Source organism: Lonchura striata, chromosome 2 (genome assembly GCF_046129695.1).
Source record: "Lonchura striata isolate bLonStr1 chromosome 2, bLonStr1.mat, whole genome shotgun sequence".
Taxonomy (NCBI): Eukaryota; Metazoa; Chordata; class Aves; order Passeriformes; family Estrildidae; genus Lonchura; species Lonchura striata.
In genome coordinates, this window is record NC_134604.1 from 67,227,832 (window position 1) to 67,249,564 (window position 21,733).

At 40.7% G+C, this 21,733-nt stretch overlaps 1 protein-coding gene across 1 annotated transcript in view; it reads right to left on the reverse strand.

Moving 5' to 3' along the window:
• KL (klotho) overlaps positions 1-20,924 on the reverse strand; it is a 45,996-nt gene extending 25,072 nt beyond the window's left edge. The window contains exon 1 of the mRNA XM_021541866.3: positions 20,118-20,924. Coding sequence (XP_021397541.2) covers positions 20,118-20,924 — 807 coding nt within the window. The remainder of the gene's footprint in view (positions 1-20,117) is intronic.
• Positions 20,925-21,733: the final 809 nt, after the last annotated feature.

Here is a 21,733-nt window from a genome sequence, read left to right on the forward strand (position 1 = left end):
TCAAAGATATCAATTCCATGGTTGCAAATATAAAATGAATGATCCTTAATCAGTTTCACAACAGACCAATACTGCAGTGCCCAGGTACATCAAATGGCTTCAGAATGTATTTCCAGATAAATGTGATGGTCGATAGCTTTTCCTAGGTTGAGTTCCTCTGCAAGAAAGAAACAACCAGTGGACATGAACAGTAAAGGAAATGGAAGAGTCTCCACCAGTGGAGGGAACCAATGAGTAATATGAAGGCATTCAGCTCAACATAGTTATCATAGGAATTGCAAATTCAGTCACCATATATGGAACCAATATATTAGAACAGAGCTCTGTGCTATAATATAGGCAAATGAAAACCAGAATGAAGGAGACTTGCTAGAAACAATTACTGCAAAATTCTTTTTAAATAAAAAATTTGGATTGTTCATGCCCAAATCTAGTTCAGCCACTTACATGATAACCTGTGTTTACTCTGCTATAAACTTGGCCACTAAATTTAACTATTCTGAGATGAGAACTATGCATCAATGACAACAGGCTATGGAATAAGATGGAATGTCCTATTCAACACTCTAGATGGATGCAGAAAGCAGTACATCAGGATAAGCAATATAAATTGAAGGTACCACTTTTCAATTTTCAGACAACTGTTTAGATTACAATTTGACTAGATGTGAATATGCAATTCTTCCTTCTTTTTTCAGTCAGTCTGCAACTGTTTCTGTCAGATCCAGCTGTGTTTCTATGCACACTTGATAAAAAGCAATCACTACAGGCTTATCTAATTGTGTGTAACCTGACTGAAATGTTCTGGCTTGGGCACACGTAACAGAAATGACTGAAGTGTGTGATTCCAATTATACGCTTTTAAAAGGAATGCTCAATTGCAAAGTCCCTGAAACTGTACAGTAAGTTAACTTTCGGAGTAGCTTTTGTGCCAACTCAGATCCTAAAGAGAACCTGCCTAACCAGGACCTGCTGCTACAAAAGAGTATGGGTCACCTGCAGATCTCTGTGAAGCTTGTGAGCCAGTGCAAATATTATAGGAATTCCACAACATAAATGCCAGCAGGTACCTGTCCTTCAGCCACTGAATCCCACCCCAGGGCCAGAAGAAAGCAGCTCCTGACCCTGACAAATGGCATTAGTAGTCAGAAGAGTTAATGTCCATGTGTGACCTAAGATTCGATTGCTCAAACAAAACCATCCCAGAGCCATCCTTTTTGGGATGTTCTGGACTATCAAGATATCTGAACAACACATGACCTCTGAAAAGCCTGTGTCTTTTGGACTGGCAAATGGAGGCAAGACAGGATATTCTAGGCTTCTCAAATGGTACACATTTATTATGTGTACCACTTCTTTCGTCCTAGTGGCTTCTTAAGAAGTAGCCTTGTGAATGCATGAAGTTCTGACAATGAGAAGGACATATACTCTTGAACAATATATAAGAATGAATTGAAATTCTGAAAGGATTCAGGAAAACCAAGAGGATCTAAGTAAAACTTTTTCACTCCAGAAGTTTTACACCAGCACCAATCCCTGAAAGGCTTACAAGATTAATCATAGAACCCTGCAGATGGACAAGTCAAGCAGAACTGAATGACTCATAATTTGTGGTCTGGATATCTCAGTGGTCTGTCTTTCTTTGCACCAGCACAGTGAACCACAGGGCTAACTGACAAGCTTTAATTAATACAATGGCTATTATTAGCTGTAATTCTTCCTTAATGTTATTGCTTCCACTAAGCTAGGCTATGAAAGGAAGATCTGGGAAATTATAGGAGGAATTCAAGCTGGCTACTCAGCAAACTCACATCTTGTCAGTGGGAATATAGTCACTGGAGGAAACAGACTTTAGTCAGACATATTTATTTTGAGGAATCACTACACTCCTCAGCAGTCACCAAGAAGATAAAAAGCACCTATTCCAATCAAAATTCAGAAGAGGAAAGAGAAATTCCAGTGCAAGGAAAGGGCAGGAAAATGATTCATTGGGAGAAGTGAAACTCTTGGGGCACCAGTTTTTTAAATTAGAGCAACAACATGAATCAAAAGACGAAAGACAAAATGGGGCGTCCAGTTTTAGACTGGAAACAGACTTTGAAGCTTTGCATTTCTTCAGCAGGAAGGATGATTTATATGTATTTATCCAGTTTTTTCTACAAGCTTTTGACTATACTGCAGTCACAGATTGACCTGGATTCAATTTATACCCCTTTGATTTAGGAAATACATTTAGAACCTCATCCAAAGTGTGCTGAAACCATGAAAATACACTTTTGAGGTATGAATAAGTCCCTTTATGTCTGTTTCTAAACACATGTTTAATGGTAGATATAAAATTGCCTTACTGCAGAGATGAGTGTTAACTCAAAAGTGTACACATAAAAGTTCTCCTGCTTTACTCTTGTAGCCAGCAAACAGAATAAGAATCACCATTTCTAGTAAAAGCTGGATTCTTGTAGAAAGGTAACTGCATCAAACTAAAAGTATTTAAAATTAAATATCTAATTATTGCTTTATAAACAAAATCTTCCTATTGTTGATTACCTGTTGAAATTAAACTATTTCACTTGTTTGTATACAAAGAATCTAACTTGTCTGGATGATGTAACAGTGAGTAGATGTTTAAATGTTGTTGATAAAAAGCTGAATGTTAAAAATTTATACAAAAATACCAGCTACAGTTGTTTCTTTTTTCAAGCCATATCCTATACCTTTATATTAAGCAATATAGGATAGGGGGGGTTTACTAACAATGTACTGCAATCTCAGCTGTTGCAATGAAGAAAAAATCACAGTGAAACACCGTGAAACTGCTTTTATCCAGTCCTCAGATAAATAAAATAAATTTTAAAAGAAACTAGAATATAGCAGAAGAAAATGAGGTATGTTGTTAGAGTGATTGCTTAGTCTAAGGCCCAAGGAAAAGCGGGTGCACTGGTTAATACATAGCTGAAAATGTTAATTAGCTACTCTTCTTTCAGCAATCCTTGTTTCAGCCTCTGCGCTCTCACCACCACAGTACTAGACACTTCCTAAACAGAATTAACATCACATTAACAGACTGAGGTATTCATAAATATCCTGTCAACTCGATAAATTTTAAACATACTTAGCACATTTGAAGTTTAGACTTTACTCTAGCAGCACAATGAGCACTCTTGGGGCCTAGCACATGTTCTTCTTTGAAGTGCAACTTTACATATTTCACTGCTCTCTGACAGTGTGCTGTTCTCATTGTCTTTTGGAGATAAAGTAGTTGTCTCTCTTTGATATCGGTGTTTCTTTACATAAGAAACAAACAAAATATTATTTTCCCTTTGGCTAACACTGACACTGTTAAAAAATATTATTCAGGTGAACAAATGGGCACAAGGGGAAACCAACAAATTTAATCTTTTGTCTATTATATCAAAGTGCAATACTAAACTTTAAATTGCTCTAGAACAAAGTATAAAGCCAGTGATGACAAGACACTTGTATACATAAATGAGAATCATCACTGTGCTATGAATATAAAAAATGAAATGCATGCATATCTACTTATTTTCATTCCTACTGATTTCAGATAAGACTAAATACTTTTTCACTCCCCAGCTATTTTAAATATAGATACAAAAATATAAGGACACATTGAAACCTTAACTTATCAATTAACTCAGAGCTTCAGGTACACTTTTTAAGCAATTTGTCTAAGGTTGGGCTTTATTTCTGTATAACCATGGTAATTCTGCGAGCATACTGCAGCATGTAAAATATACTATATCAAAATAAAATAGCATTATCAATTATTTAAAGAAAACATATTTTGGGAGAAATGCGAGATCACAAATCTTGTAGCAGCATCATTCATCTTCCTTTATCAAGGTCCAGAAATTCCAGAAAGTAGTACTGCTCTGCTTCATAGTTACCAGGAGGGCAGGTATCTTGGCACTTTTCAGGAGGCCGTGTACAATGTGGTAATTAAGTCAATATCTAATCATGAGACAGATGCCTGTCATTTAAATATTGCCTGTTTTAAAGAAAGGCAGTTCAAAGGAAAGAATCTGTATAGATGCTTTGGTTCTAAGTAAACTGTCCAAACAGTTATGCAGGTAGAGCAAAAAATTCCAACAGATTTCTATGAAGACATACATTGAAACGCTTCCAGAGCCACAGAGGTTTTTGTAAAAGAGGTCAGTGTTTGTTACAGCCCCACCCTCAGACAACAGAATGAACAGCGACATCTCAGGCTTAAATGCAGGACAGGAAGAGACATAAATCCAGCACCTCAATGTTTTTTTCATACCCTCTTTAATTTTTAGACCAGTCCAAGCTCATGTAAGCAACCAGATGACTTACAGATACTCCAGGCTTGTTAGATGGAAAAGGAGATTAAGTGTACCACTAATACAATATGTAGCCAGTGAATTTCCAAACACAGTACCTACATGTACGTTAGCAAAAAGCAGAGCTAAGGACCCAGTATCTACAGTAACCCATGGACCAGAAGGTGATGGACAGCTAGATTACACCAGATGTGCTCCTACAGAGCAGCTACCAGGTTAACTTTCTCCAAAATCAACCCAAACTGTTTCAGGCTATGAACCATAGAACAGAAATTAGTATTTTTTATCAAAATCAAATAGGAAAATAATCTTGAAGAGATCCCATATGGTGCAGCAAGAGCTGGCCAGCTATTTTATCCTTTCAGTAGCCCCAATGAGCCCCAACCTTCAATGAGTACGTAGTACAAAGGATATTGAAAAAATGAGTCTAAGACAAGATACATTAAATCAGGATCACACTTTAGATATTAAAAAATTCACAGGTTATACAGTTTATGTGGAATCATGGTTCAATCAATGATGCTAGAGAAAGCAGAGCAGGGAGCAGTTCAGCAATTAACTAGTTGTCCAAACACTAATGAAAAGCAAATTGCTGGCCTGAATTAGGGTAAGAAGGGCTTAAAGAGCCAGGTTTTTTTGCTGAGATGAAGGGAGGAAGGAAGGGAGTGAGTAAGAAAGGCAGGCAGGAAGAAGGGAAGTAAGTAGAAGAAATTGCATTGCATTAACTGAACTTTTTCACTGGAAACTCTTTTATAGAGGAACACTCTTAGAAAACAGCTAAGATACTCTGCAAGAGACACATACACAAGTCCTTACTGCCTTACTGGAAGGAAAAATAATCTCTGTAGAAATGAGCACCTGGGAATAAAGCAAGGTTCCACCTATAGCAGTCAAAACCCACTTTCCTCATACTACTGAGAAGGAAGAAAGCGGAGATGTTGGAAATACTGAAGAAACATCAGGGATTTTATGTATGTAATTTGAAACATAAATAAGAATATTGGGATACGATTTATAGTCAAGTACATAAGATCCATTAATGTTTATTATCAAATGAGTTAGTGGGCATATTTGCTATACTTCATATATATGTATATACTTTATTTATAGATAGATATATAGAGGTTATTGCTATTCTGAGAGTACTGCCTCCATAATCCCTCTTTTTAGGTATAACTATGCTGCAGGAGAAAAGGAGGAATGAAAGCAGAGGCCTTTGATAAGCCCAATCTACTGCAGACCAGGAGTTGGTCTTGTTAATTGTCACTCTTCCTAAGTTCCTACAAGATGGTATTTTCATTGCGGACCCAACAATGGATGCCACAAAGAAGTATGAAACATTCTGAAAAAGACACCGCATATGCTTTTTTAAATGATACAGTAAAGAGGAAACAATGATAAGTGATATTACCATGTTAGAAAAATTTGGACTTGCAGTGAATTTTAACAGAAATACAAAAAATATCACACTGAAAAGAAAATTCATTACCATATTTATGATCCTGTGTCTACTTCTGCCAAGAGTTAGAAAATATGGATTATAAAATTAGGAAGAGCCTCAAGGGTATCAGATCTAATCCAGTGCTTCTATGGGCAATATATGACACAATCCTATTTAGAACCTGATCCAGATTTACTTTAACATAGGCTAGGTATTTTGTTCATACTACTCTCTGGAAGATGACTACAGAATCACACTTCACAAATGTTATTCTTTTTCCCCAGACTTTCAGGTTGAATTTATTCATGCTCAGTCCAAACACTTGTTCTTGCAGCAAAACTTTCCCTACACTAAGTTATTTTGCTTCACTTTTTTTTTTTTCCCCACTGATCTATTTATAGACATAAAGTATATCCTCTCCTAGTCTTCTTGCTCAGGTAAATAAGCTATATTCTACTAAAGTAATTCCTCATCTCTGCTGGAAATATCATCTGATAGAGGCTAGAAACAAATGTGTCTTTGTCACAGTTGGATTATATTCGCATCTGATGGTCATGCTGTGATCAGCAAGTTCTCTTCTTACAGAAAAAAAAATTTGAGTCTTTCTGTTCCATCTGTTTATTATTTTGATTATCCTTTGCACTGGCACTGTTTCCTCAATTTTAGCTCATGCTCTAAGTAGTGCAATCCTAGCCTGTGCCAAGGCATGGGAGTTAAAATACATTAAGAAGTTCAGCTGTGAACTGCCCTTTGAGACTGATGCTTCTACTTTCAGCACAACTCACTATGACATTTGCTTTAGCAATTTCCTAACTGCTGCTGAACATTCTCCTCTTTCTCCACTGAAATAGTAACTCTCCATGTGCCACCATTTCAAGGGTCTTACTGAAAATACAGATTGATTACATTTATCATATTTTCTTTTTCCAGACAATCAGTTATCACAGAAAGCTATCAGATGGGCCTGGCTTGACTTCAGTAGTGTAAATTCATACCATTTTATGTTCATTGCAGTTGCAGTTACCGACATTTATCTAATCCTCACCCTCATTAACCTTTACTGTCTATGAATCCCAGTGCTCAACATGATCAGTTTTCTTGCTAGATCTGACAAAAAGCATTTTGGAAGTACAATTTTTTTAACTCTCTTTTTCCCCACTACCTGATGGTTGTATGTCTTTCCTTGTGCTGCTTTTTTCTTAGGTGACTGGAAGATATCTACGTATTGTTTTACAATAATGAGGTTTTATTTATTTTTAAGACTGGATGCACATTTTTAAATTTTCTCCACACCATAGCTAGTAAACACCTATTCTATTACTTGATGTGGGGTTCAGTAACATCCTTGCAGAAAATAATGGGGCTCCTAAAGAAGAGACATCTGTTTCCAGACAGAAGGAGATTATGGCATCTAGTATATGTTTGCAATTGCATATCAGTTCCAATTACTGGTAAAAAGACTCTAATTTTAAAGGGGTTTTGATTGTTTGTTTTTGTTTTAAACATTTATGTTTTAAACAATATTTTACAAGGACTACTCTCTTTATATCTTGGAAAAAAACCACAAAATGCCTCCAGCAGCCAAAGTGGGTCAGCAGGAGATGACTGGGAAAAGAAGAGCTGCAAGATGGGGCTATGCAATGTCCATGACATCTTACATGGGACACCATGGCTCTTTACCTGCTCTGGATTTACAGGACCAAAGAGGTGCTACTGACCACCCTTGCAGGGGGGAGCTGCTTTCAGCTGCTTTCCTGGGTCAGAAGAAGGACTTGGCTCCCTGCCCAGGAAAACCAGGGTAAGAGTATGTGACACAGGTCTTCCCTACAGACATGCAGGAGATACCACATGCTGAAATAGGGGAGACTCAGGAAAATTTGCATTTGATCCAGAATATATGTCAGAGCTCATCCTCTGAGCAGTCGCAGGAACTCAAAGCACCTCAAGCAAATTCTTGAACTAGCCCCTCAGTACTCCCTCCTCTGTCATCTACCGAACCTCTCCACACTAATTAGACTAAAGGTGAGAGTGGGTCTACAAAAAGACTGGAATTGAGTTTATCACCACAGGTTCACCTATACCACATAGATAGAAATGGGACAATTATTGTATTTTTTGGTCATAGAACAAGAGATACCATGCTCACTACTGTCCATTATCTGGAAAAGGAATGTAGGGTGGCAAGCTCAAACATAGGTTTCTCTGGTGAACGCATCCTAAAATTAGCTCAAGTGTGATTGCTAACCCCTCCATTTACTTCTACAGTCTTCAAGGGAGATGGCTCTTCTGCATCTAATAGCAAAGCCCGTGCATTGCACTCCTCCCTCTCCACCCAGCCATCACAAGCCCTCACAGAGCCGCTGCACAACCCTGGAGCTGCTGGCCCATCACTTTACATTACATAGTCCTATGCAAAAGGATTGCAGGCAGCCAAGGACAATGTAGTCCATGTCTTTACTCACTAGTTGTGGTGCAGAGCCAAAGTACATACAGCTCCACCCTGGTCAGCCCTGTGGACAGCTGCCTCAGAGCTGGAGAACAAGTCCTAGCTGCTCTTCCCTCTGGGATCACTGGGAATGTTGCCAAACCACTTTAAAAGAAGTATCTTTATGCTAAACAACATTTCATAATGGTTACTGGAAAGCTGGTATTGCAAGGCCAAGCAGATGCCAAACTGTGTCTCAGAGCTGATGCAAACACTGCCTGGAAGACCAGCACAATAATGACACTTTTAAACTTTGGGACTGGAGTAATTTGCCAGACTACAGCCTCACTCAAAGTAGCAGAATATCCTGCTACTGACAGCTGCAGCTGGGTGTGGTGAACTCCGGGTACTTTAACACTGGTTTTTCAGCTGTTGGGTAAGTACCATTTGCTATTGATAATCTTTACAGGTTGAAGACTACAGCCTCACTCAAAGTAGCAGAATATCCTGCTACTGACAGCTGCAGCTGGGTGTGGTGAACTCCGGGTACTTTAACACTGGTTTTTCAGCTGTTGGGTAAGTACCATTTGCTATTGATAATCTTTACAGGTTGAAGACTGTCCCAACTGTACCCAAAAATTATTTCCATGCTGTACAGGATACACAAAGATGAGTGCAGGAATTCTGCAGGCTCTGATCTCCACCTAGCTCTCGTATGAGCCCCACGAAACCTGGCTGGAGAGCTGGTGGCCAACTGGCACCAAAACAGATCATTCTGTATGGGCCATATCCAGCCTTGGTTAGGCAGACTGGTTTTCCTTGCATATTGTCCTGTGTTCTCAATCTGGATGACACAAGCCAACAAAAAAAATAACTTGCATACCTGCCAGACTATTCTTCAGTTAAACCATCCCTTTCATAGTCAACAAACCAAAAGACTTTTTTCACTTAGAACAGGTATTTAGTTGTATCTGAACTACTACGGTTGCAATAATGTACTTTTTTTTTTTCAGCATTTACATCAGCAGTGTCATTCCTGTGGTGCAGAACTGCAGTGCTTTCATTGGCCACACTCCAAAATTATGCCAATTGCTTATATACATATATACATACATACATATATATATATATATATATATATATATATATATATGTCTTCTCTATGTATTCTAGTCTTTGAAGATTTTGAGACACAAAATGCAAAATGCTCTGGGCTGGTGCTTCCAAACTTTCTGCATAGTTACTGCACAAAACAATAGTGTATTATTCAGGGGTGGGGTTGATAAATAATCTTACTGGAAAGATACTGTAGGGACTGAGAATGCACTATTTTCTTACACTTGTACAAGAAGAGCAGAAGAGATAACTACAGCAGGTGTCCAGCCCATCTCATCATCATTGAAGCAGTTCCAGAACAAGGTGCTTCAGAGAAAAATTTTCAGCTGTTTGCACCAGTCACTTAAAAATCTGGAACTGCTTTATTATGTAACAAAAAAACTGTCTCTGCCTGGCAGCTTGTCATTGCTACTGTTTCTATTTTATGTCCAATGCCAGTGTTTGTGTCACAGCAAGCCTTCCTCTCTGACAGTTAAAGAGTTTATTTTGGTAAATTACTCTATATTTTTTCACATACCAATTAACTGCCTTGTCTCTGTATACCTCCCAGTGTAATTTTTTGCCCCTAGGCACTCAAATAGCTCACTCAGGCACTTCTGTGTGATCTTGGGTCTACAAAATGCTAATGTCACACAGATCCTTCCAGATCCTCCAGGTCCTTTCCCAGACTGGGAATGAGTGCTCTGATGTACATTTGACCCTTCCTTAATCCTCACTCTCTTTGTAGTTCAGTCTTTCACACTTAATTCACCCCTACAAACATATCTCCCTGGAGCACTCACTCAAAGTGAACACCTCCAAAGCAAATAAATAAGAGATACAGGAATCACCAAGCTTAGTTGTCTGCAATACTGTAGCAAGACTCTAGCCCCAAACACTACACAATAATGGCTATTATATGCTTCCTCCTGGAGAAGCCAAGGCTCCCTTCATAGCACCTTCCAGTGCTTAAAGGGGCCTGCAGAAAAGCTGGAGAGGGACTTTTCACAAGGGCATTAAACAAGGGGAAATGGCTTTAACCTGAAAGAGGGAAGATGCAGATTACATATTCAGGAGAAATTCGAAGGTGGTGAGGCAGTGGAACAGGCTGCCCAGAAAAGTTATGGATGTGCCATTCCTTTGACCAAGGTCAGGCTGGGCAGGGCTTTGAGCAACCTGATCTGGCAGAAGGTGTCCCTTCCCATGTGCACAATAATAGAGATAACCTGTGGACCCTCTGATTCTTCTCATTCCATTTCAAGCATGAGCATCCATGATCTTGGGTGTTCCCTCCCCCTTGAGGGTAGGATGTCACATCATGGCAGGGGATTTGGAACTAGATGATCTTTAAAGCTCCTTCCAACACAAACCATCACATGATTTGGTTATTCTACGTTTGTAGCATTATGACCCAAAAAACCAATTCTAGGATATTTAACAACCCATGCCAAATGCTCCAGATGTTATAGCAAGCCACAGGAATAAACCAGGAAAAGCAAAGATATCACCACAATCCTAAAACCTTGCAACAAAAGGCAAATTATTCAGGTAAAATAATTTTTCAGTGGAAGTCTGGGAGCCTGGCCACAGCACAGAGAAAGGAAAAAAAGAGGCCTAACAAAAAACTACATTGTTCCTTGACAATTTAAATTCTTTCTTGACCAAAAGTAAACAAAAGCAGGTCCTACAGGCCACTATCAGTATCTAATCCAGACCAATGCTCCACCCCCTCTGGTTTCTACAAACCTATTCCAAATTACTAGTAACAGAAGAAACATTACTCTCCAGAAGAGTCCAGCTTGGGTACAGTGAGATCTGACTGGTGTGATTTAGGGTTCCTGCCTTTCATGGCTTACTCTTACAATACTCTTGCTGTAAGCATTTCATCAACAACCAATTTTGAAGAAGTCTCTATTGCATTATCCTAAGCTGAGCTATGGAAAAAGAGTATTTCAGAACTTCCCTGTGCTACAGTTTGCTGGTTCTAATACTCAGAACTGATGTGCCAAACTGTTGTGCCAAACTGTTGTGCCAAACTGATGCTGCTTTTATTAGAATTTTTCCCCCTTTTAAGCAACTGCCTCCTTCAAGTACCACTTTTCCTTTTAGCAGAAATAGGAAAGAGGAACTGGATAAATGACTGAATAATTACAGTTTCACACAAAAGTGGCACAAGCAAGAGCCCAGCTAAAATATGAGACACAGAGTAACCTCTACAGTGCAAAAATTCTGTCCTGACAGCTCCATTTTATTTCTTTCATCAATGAATAAAAAGCATCAATCTCCAGCTTCAATAAGTCAGTCATACTGCAGCAGGTTAAACAGGGTAAACTGACCCAATTTGAAGCAGTGGGCATTCATCCAGTGAAAGAATACAGAAGGCAGAGTGTGAAATGACTGACTGATTCATTACATCAAAATTACTTTTTCAGCATCATATTAAAATGGAAAACCAAAAATTTCTACAGCAAAATAAAATTATTGATATTTATTTCCCCTAGTTCACAACTTTTTCTGGAAAACTGAAGTCTCTCCAATATTTTAGTTTCAATGAATCAGCAAATTCCAGTTTCAAAGGTTTTAGATCTTTCTGAACTTGCTTTAATGACATTGTGAATTTGGGAGTTTTTAGGAAGATTAGAATAAGCTAGCTGATATGACAGGGGGGTATGAAGAAAAAGCTATTGTTTTTCCACCAAGCATATAATTAAGATGCCAAACTGCAGCTGAATCATATTCCCGCAGCTCTGTTCCCTGCGTGACATACCCAAATATTCTCTTCTCTCAAAATAAGAGACATGTTCATAGCTGCCAAGGTTAGTACAATGGTAAACTGAGTTCAAGAACTCCTTCAGTGTATTTCCAAGGTCTTGCATTTCATACACAGAGATGCTGATTGAATATGGGCATGCACATTTTCCTCAAGATAAGAGGAATAGTTTAGTTTGTTAATTTACTTAACTGCTTGAAAATTACACTGTTCCCCAAAAAGCTAAAGGGAAAATAAATTTTCACTTATATTCCTTAAGCTCCTCTGAGAAACCCAGATCTAATGTATTATCCCTCTTTCCTTTTGCAGGCTACTTACCATGTCCCCCACTCCCAGTGCTGCTGGCAATGAGAGGACAGCAAGTGGACAACATAAGCCAAGACAGTAATTGAAGCAGGCCCTATTCTTGTGAAGCATGATCTGTGATTTCCATAAACCATCATTCAGCTTCCTCAAAATAATGCACATGACATTTATTTAAAAAAAATGAAACAGGGAACAAACAACTCATCCTTGAGGTCTCCAGGCCATCTTATTTCACACCAAGTTTAATTTTTAATGCTAAATACACACATGAAAATGGAGTATTGCCTCATAAACCCAACTCATACATTCCTACTCTTGGCCAGCCACCCCCACATCTTACCAGATCTTCATACATTATCTGTTTTCCCAATACTCCTCCTTCCTATCACCCCATGTTTTGTTACAACTCTTTTTGGCCTGAATTTTGCCTCGGGGGGGCGTATATAACTGGTTATGGACCATTCTGGTGTGGTGACTGTTCTCTCTGCAAGCATCATTTGTTAACAATGATTAGTTAACACTGTACTGTGACAGGAAAACAAATGAGGAATAAGTGTGTTACAAAGAGCATGTCAAGGGTGTCACCACTGTACAGCCAGGTGTCAGCTGAACTTTCTTTTCAACCATAAGGTCAGATTTGTTCAATTGATTTTTAAGCAATACGTTCTTACTTACAAAATTAATTTTCATTAAAAAATCACTGAGTTGACAATTCAGTATTTTTCCAACCTACTTTCTCAAAAGAAAATACATGCTGCTTAATTCTACCATTTCCATATATATCCAAGGAACCATAATTAGACTAATTAATCAATGACTATGTTCAACGGTTCCATGCCTGCAGCAAAAAAATTATTTCATTTCTTAAAATGCTGGAACTTAAACAAACAAACTGAGTAAACTTTGCCCTCAGCTCTGAAAAACAACTGATCCAGTGGAGCTACTACATATTAAAAAAAAACAAGAAAAAAGCTGACTGAGAAAAGGCATTGGAAAATCACTGTGAACTCTTACCAGAATGTGTGACCAGCAGCTACAAGTATGTCCCCTTCCCCCATGTGACCATTTGAAGTCTTTCCTAGGAGCAGGATCAAAACAGATGCTACTGTCTTCCCAACTGTAAAGTAAATATCTTGTAAAATATAATCCCAGTGGTACAAACATTTTCTAGCCTCTAGTAAGAACATTAAACTGATAAACCTACAAAAGGATACCTTGGGTTGACTTTTGGACTCACAAAATTGCAAGGTGTTTCCGTAAGATAGTCTCTCCCAGCCAATTTTGAACCATTAGCTGTCTTTAGAGCTGTAACTGAAAACAAAAATCGAATCTTAGCTGTCAGCATGAGAGCTAATGTGCAAGAAACAAACTGATCATGTGCAGATTGAAGTGACAGTCCCCTGGCAATGTGCATGGCTCCCTGTCAGCTCCCCCCACTGCTGAAGATTGTGTTGCAGGGTGTCTTGCAGCCTTTCAGCCCCCCAGGCTGGCCAGATCTTGAGATGGGCAAAAGCCCCTGTGCTTTCCATCATGCAAATGTCACAGAGATCCAGCTGTCAGGTGGCACTAGAAGCACCTGTGGCCCCAGTCTCTCAGTTCCTGTATCGACTGTTGCAAACAGCATCTGTAAAGATTTCAATAACTGGGAGAATTTAGAATATGGGTTGGGTTTTTTTTAGAATCAAAACATTAGGCTTTAAACTTTTTCATAATACAAAAGTTTATCTCTTCTCAAATTAAACATACATAAAGATGAAGCAACACAAATGGGCTCCAATGTGCCAAATCCAGATATTCTCAAAGTCCTTCTTTTTATTCCAGTGTGCATCTCAAAGGACCCTCCCTGACAAATCTCCAGGCATACACACCACAAACTTAACAGGCCAGGCTTCTTATAAGAGTTTTGTGCTCTCAGATTAGACCTGAAGCTACAGCAAGCCAGAACCTGTCATCACTAATTGACTTAACTGTTTACTGTTAATATAGACTGCATTTTGTTCTTTACATTGATTGATGTTCTTAGATTTAGCCCATGCCTTATATCATTCTCTTAAGAATTTCGCAAAGCAAAGAGGAAGATTTCATATTTACTGCTACTGTCACCCACTGCCACCAAATGCATCAAGTCTATTTTCCCAAACCGCACTCTTCTAAGATTTTTTTCCTACCATTAACACTGAAAGGCCATGCCAGCAGCTTTCTTCCAAAGCTATCCATGACTTCTAAGAGTCAATCTAACTGTATTTATATCCTTCTGTGTGTGTATGCATATAGCTTTTAATCCTCAATTTTCTTCCTGTCATTAATATTTATGTCCAGGAATATTTACAGAGAGCAACGGTGTGAGTCTAATTCCTTCCCTTCTTTAGTATCGTTCATCTTCTACTCATCCTATTTTACCAAAGGCTCCAGTCTCTTGCATTGGCCAGTTATCCCTTTCTCCTTTTGTACTTAGTTATTCTTTCTTCTTGACAGCTTACCTTCTGCTGACACATTTTCTCTCATATGAAATAATTCAGTTGTTCTCCAGAAGCCAGTCTCTTCTTTCATGGTCACATTCAATGAGTCACCTTCTCCTTGAGACATGTGCCCAATATTCATTTCAGTAATTTCGTAAGGATCCTAAGATTTTGTCTACAACCATATTCTTCTACTCCATTCTTCTGATTTAATCTAAAATCACAGATTTGACTATGATATTTTTCTACATACTTTGGCAAGCAAATATGCAAGCATAAGTAGTTTTTTAATTAATATTTAAAACCGGTAACACACATCCTTTAATTGCTAAAACCTGTCATAGAATATCTTGAGTTGGAAGGGACCTTAAAAGTCATCCTAGTTCCAACCCCAATGCTGTGGGCAGGGGAGATACTTTACAGTATACCAGGTTGCCTAAAGCCCCATGCAACCAGGCCTCATCCAGGTCACCCACTCTACTTCTTTAGAAGCATGTCTTTGTAATTTCATCTTCTTTCTTTTTACCATCTTGGAAAAAAAATTGAAGAAATTCTTCTGTGGACATTTCTTTACTTACAAGTCTCTACAAGCAGACTCCTTGGCTTCCTGGCTTTTTTAAAACTTTGCCAACACTGGCCCTGGACTTTCAGATTAAGTTCAGCATTTCATATGTTCATCAGCAACAACCAAACACACAAATCACACACTCATTTGCAAGGATAATCAAACTACCTTTGAACTCTGCCAATTACTAACTGAAAGCCACAGGACTCTTCAACTGGAGTTAAGCAAACTACAGATGTGTCTCCATACACATCTGCTCTTTCCTGTTTCTCCCCAAACTTAGAAGGATACGTACCATAGTAACCAAAATAATTAAAATGAAATGCCTCTCATCGCCTACATCCTGTCCTAATGGTCACTACTTCCCGACATTGCCAGCAGCTCTATTGACATATTCACTGCTTCTAACTGGTTGAAGAAATAATGAAAGATGGAGGGAAAAACACTTTGTTCCCCAGAGCACATTAGGAAGAAGATGCTTTTAAGAGTGAGGAACAAACCTAACATAAGCACAATTTCAACTAAAGCAAGAGAAATCAGAATTTAACCTTCTGGAAGATTGGTACATTATGAGTTAAAACAACCTCCTCTTACATGACAGAGCATTTCAGAAGACAATATTTTCAAAAGGAAGGAGAATCTCTGCACTTCCAACCTGCTGCTTACATAACAGAGGTTTCTACTGGACGTATCACAGGAAGAAAGCTCTAAGAGATTCTAGCTTTCAGTCAGAAGGGAAATGCAGGCATTAAAAAATTGTAAACTATCTTGAACTACAATAGATGCTTCACTAGCTTTATTTCCCAGGTCCCAAGTACAGCTAGGAATTATGTCCATCAACTACCTTTAAGTACTGGAAACCTACCATAGAAACAAGGTGAAATGGAAACTGGAAAAGCTTTTAACATAAAGGAAAACAGAGTGACATGAGTTCTACCACAAACTTCATTTTGGAATCCCCAAAACTACAACAAACCCAAACTCCTCTGTTTATCACATTTTAAAATGAAACTCACCACTTTTTTTCTTTTCATTAAATCTTAAAAACAACTTACTATAGCTTTTAATATAATTTGAGAACATAGCTTAACTTTTGGCAGCTACTGGCACAGAAAACTGCAGATCAGACCTGAACTTGCACCACGGTTTTACTGCACTTCTTTGTCAAATCTGGTATTTGAAAGAAACCTGATTCAAATTATTAATGAGTAGAATAATAATTAGTGCAAACATATGCCACCCAACTAATACTCAAACCCAGGTAAGAATAAATTTCTTTTTGTTCTTCTTTGAATTATGCCTTAAGAAAGCAAGAATAGGAAAAAACCACTATTACTTTGCAGTGTTCCTCCTTTTTTTTTTTAAATTAGGTATGCCTAAACAATTATGAATGATCTATGTTACTTTCAGGAAAATCCCAAATCATTCCATTTGCACTGAGTGAAAGTTTTGAGGGCTGTCTCAATTTTGAAAGAAACAAACACACCAAGAAAAGACCACTCTCCTAGGCTGAAATTACTGATACTTTATTAGGTTTAGCACTGAAGGTCAACAAAAGAGTACTTACCTTCTGTTTTGGAAAGAGTTTTGGAATAGAAATCAGTCTGTTGCTATGTGACTGGTTTCCAGGCAGCAGTTCCACTCACTTCTTCAGGGAAACTACGTGTTCTTCTGTTTCTGCAAATGCTGTTTATATTGAGTAAATCCAAGCATGTTCAACTCAGACAACATACTGTGAACCATTAATGAAAAAAATGCATTTGCAAAAACCAGAACATAATACACTGACCTCTCTCAATTCCTATTTGGAGAAAAGCGATGCATCATATACATGACAGATTGCTGGCATTACATTTTCTGGCTGTTGACTTGAGAGAATGCCAACTTTTATGAAATAAACTTGATCCATTCCGTTTATTTTGTGAATAAACATGAACACCTTCCTCCATTTCTTACCACATTTGAAGGGCTTAGACATCTCAAAAACTACAAGCATCAATGGAAATACTACAAAAGGGTGAAAGTTTCACTTAATACTGATGAATGTCCCTCAAGAACACACCAAGGATGCATTAATAAAATCATTTTTCCTTACAAGTTTTTTACACTATTTTTATTTGGTCCTGTCTATAAAAAAGTGTCTCCGTCAATTTAGCATGTTATGACTCACTTAAGGAAGTTCAGAAAAATGAGTGGTAATTAAAAAATTCAGTACAATATGATGAAATCCATTCAAGTTGAATTCAAACATCATTACTTAAATCAAACTTCATTGCCCTGTTTTTACCAGCTCTGAATTAAACAAGCTAAATTGAATCAAACTCCTATTTGATTATTTCCTCAGATAATAAATAAGTCACTCAGAAAAAAAAAAGCCCCAAATCCACATTTATATCTGTTGAATTTTAAAGAACTTAAAGGAAATTATTTTGCTTTTTAACATAATTAGAATCCAGTCAAATAAATTAGGAGGCATCAGGTTTACCTGCATATTGTAAATAAGAGGAAAAAAAGTCAGAAGTCATGCATACTAAGACCTAGTCTGTACATTTGCTGAGAAACGATTATGATAACAAATTCTAACTTCAAAAAAGACCAAACATGTTCTACAAATTCAATTTCCCTGGAGAAAAATAAAATACAAGAATGGCAAAGAGAAGGAAAAAGGATTAAGAAGAAACCAGGGATCACCTCTTATGATATAGGGAGCAAAAGGTTAGACGATGAAAGGGGGTTTCTTTGCATGAGAGGATTCAGCCACATCTTTTGCAGTGGGTCTAAGAGGACTGTATCTCCCAGCAACACTGTCCAGCGCTGAACACATGCTGCAGCTCAAGTGATAAAGCAGTGTTGCTGTGCACCCTTCTGATACAAACCAAAGATGCGCACACTCCCAAAAAAATGCCCAAACTCGCCTACAAAATTATACAACCCATAGACACATATTAAAGAACAACATTCAAGTTTCAAGGTCAATACTCTAGACCTGTGCAAGACAATTTAATTTCCACGTGAAATGCAATTCTCTCTTTACCATCTATGGTAGAACTTTAATCTTTTCTTACACAAACTCACATACTTTTTCTATGGATATTAGGCTGTGGAAGCCATACAATATAGCTTCCTCCTATTTCACTGCTTGCACAAGTTAAAAGATCTAATATTAATATGCTACAGAGAAGTAAAAAGGAGAAGGAGAAACAGATGAAAGCTGTTCACTTCTCTGTGCTGAAGAACTAGGCTCTACCTCTGCCTCCATGAAGACTCTTACCTGGGGAAATCAGGGATGTGAGCTCCTCTGCACATAATGTATGTCTCTCATTTTCTCTGCAGGCGATTTGCGATTTGAGGATATGACTTGTAGAAGAGCTGGAAGTATAATGTAACTGACCAATAATCTACAAAGATCACACACCAGAAAAAGGACACTGACAACTAGTGACCACTTTGGCTCTTAAGTGAATCTGTGTTTCAGCTCCTCTTTCATAAAATGTGGGGGGAAAAGTGGTATCTTGCTGCCTTCCACTGTACATAAAAAGAAATGTTCACTGATGTGCAAACCCTGACTGACAGCCACTGGGACAAAACTAAATACTACGGTTCCGTCACTAAAGCAAGCATTGGTAGACTTTCCTGGTTTAATTACACTTTTGACATGGCTTGGCCAAGACTGTGGCTCAATTTCTAATTATTACATAGAAAAGTATCTTTCTTCACAGAGCTTTTATGAGAAGAACCACATGCTTGAGATTATGAGGGACTCTGATACTATGGTGATGCAGGATATACTCAAGAATGAAACATGGCCAAGTACGACCATGGTAACTACATAAAGAGCTTAAAGTTTTCAGGACGAGGAAATTAACCTGAAATTCTACCCACATTTTCTCCATCTCTATTTTCCCTTTGACTTATTTGTAACATTAAAGAATGCAGAAATAATACAGGAAAGTGGAAAAAAGTCAAATAAGGCATGTGTTGGAAGTTTTCTTCAAGCCTACATCTAATGCACAATGCTTATTAGGATATAACTCCTGCCAGAATGTGTGTGCTGAGCTGACAAGTATTAGCAGAAATGTAAATGTATATTGAAGTACAAGAGATCATGCCTAAATGACCACCCCATTCCAGTTAGGAATCCCTTCTCCTGTCATTGGAAGGATACATACACACTTCTGCTTAACTCAGAAAATCCGCATGGGTTGCTCCCAGCAAATACCACAATTACATAATAGTACACAGAAAAAAATGAAGTATATAGAACTACTCGTGCCACTTACAAGACTAATTGGGGAATTGTGGGTCTCTTTCCTCAAAAAGTGCTCACACTCAAAAAAACATCATACTTTGTCAAGAAAATGTCTCTGTACGACATATTGGCCACTTCTACCATCTCCAATAATTCAGTAAGCCTTTTCTATCAAATACACAAACTCTCTTTACAGTCATATTAAGCATTTCCAGCTTAAGAAAGGCAGCACTGGAGTGGCACAGTCCAGGGACTGCAGACCCTCACTCATGCAGAATAGCAACTGAACTGCTGCGGGCAGAAGCGGACACTACCGCAAAACAGAGTTCTTTAACTCCACCAGCTCAGTCGCAAAGCTCCTGCCTTACACCGAGTTTTGCCTCCTTTGCCCATAGATGTGCTGACTTGTGTTCCATACCGGTGTGGGACCAGCGCACCGGAGTGCCGGTGGGGCGGGCTGAGCGGGGAGCCGCGTTTACCTGCAGCAGGTGGTGGGCCGCCAGGTAGCCCAGGCGCGGGCCCCCCCGAACGCCGGGCGGCAGCCGCCCCGTGCCGTAGCCGTGCCAGGCCACCACGTAGGGGTTGTCCATGGTCAGCCAGTAGCGCACCTGCCCGCCGAAGTGCCTGAAGCACAGCTCGGCGTAGTCGCGGAAGAGCCGGGGCAGGACGGGGCTGGCCCAGCCGCCGAGGGAGTCCTGCAGGGCCTGCGGCAGGTCCCAGTGGTAGAGGGTGACCACGGGCTCGACGCCCAGCTCCCGCAGGCGGGCCAGCAGCCGCCCGTAGTGCGCCAGCCCGGCGGGGTTGGGCGGCGCCGTCCCGTTGGGCAGCAGCCGGGCCCAGGACAGCGAGAAGCGGTAGTGCGAGACCCCCAGGCGCCGCAGCCCCTCGACGTCGCGGAACAGGTTGTTGTAGCTGTCGCTGGCCACGTCGCCGCCCAGGGGCCCCGGCGGGGCGGCCCCCGGCGGCGTGGCCGGGCGGTGAACGAAGGTGTCCCAGACGGACGCGCCCTTGCCGCCCTGTCGCCAGCCGCCCTCCGTCTGGTAGGCGGCGCTGCCCGCGCCCCAGAGGAAGCCGTCGGGGAAGGTGTCGTGGAGGAAGAGCTGGTCCTGCGGGTAGGGCAGCCGGGCGAAACGGGACCAGGTGCCCGCACCCTGCCCCGGCGCCGCCAGCCCCGGCCGCCACAACAGCAGCAGCAGCAGCAGTGGCAGCAGCGACGCGGCGAGGGCCATGCTCCCGGCGGGGCTCCGCGACGGCAGCTCCCGCCTCCCAGCTCCCCGCTGCCCCATTTTATCTCACCTTGCGCCCCCGCCTTCCCGCCCTGATGGGCACGGCCATTAATAATTACCTCGGAGCTGCCGCCTGCATCATTCCCAGCCGGTTCCATCGGGGAGAGCTGCCGCCGGGGGCGGGAGCCGGGGCGTGAGACGGGGCGGGCGGGGAGGAAAGGGGGGAAGCGGGGCGTGGGCTCCTCGGGGAGATCCCTGTCGCCCCTGGGTGCCCGTGGGTACCCCGGCCCCTCAAAGGGAAAGATCCCGGTCCGCGGGCTGCAGGCGGGGTGCCGCAGCCCTTCGCCCGCCCCGCCGGCTGCCCGCACCTCGCTGCGACTACATTGTCCCCTCGGAAGCGGGACCCTCGCCGCTGCCCTGCCGACTGTCTTCCCGTCGGAAGGGCCCGCGGAGACTCGACGGCCGGATCCGTCCGCTCTGAGGGGATGAGCGTAGCCCCTCCCGTGCCCCGCTGCAGTGCCGCCGTCGGGGGGTCCGTGGGGCAGCGCCCCTGCGCCCGACCGAGACAGGGGGAGCGGTCCCGGGGCTCGGCTGTGGGAAAGGCGAGGAAATAAAAACGCTTTTCCCTTCCCTCAGTGTTTCCGTCGTGGTAATTTAGCAAGACACATCGCACCTGGGATCTCTCATGTAGCAGCAGTTGCAGAGAACTCGTTGTCCAAGGACATCATACGCTCACTCCTCCCCGCCTGCTTCCCGGGAATTCATGGGTTGTCACCTCCCAGTAACAACTCTTTTGTTTCCTGGAGTAGGAGGTTGGTATATTTGGTTGCTTGCTGCACAAAAAACAAGTTCCAGTTAGAAATGCCTCA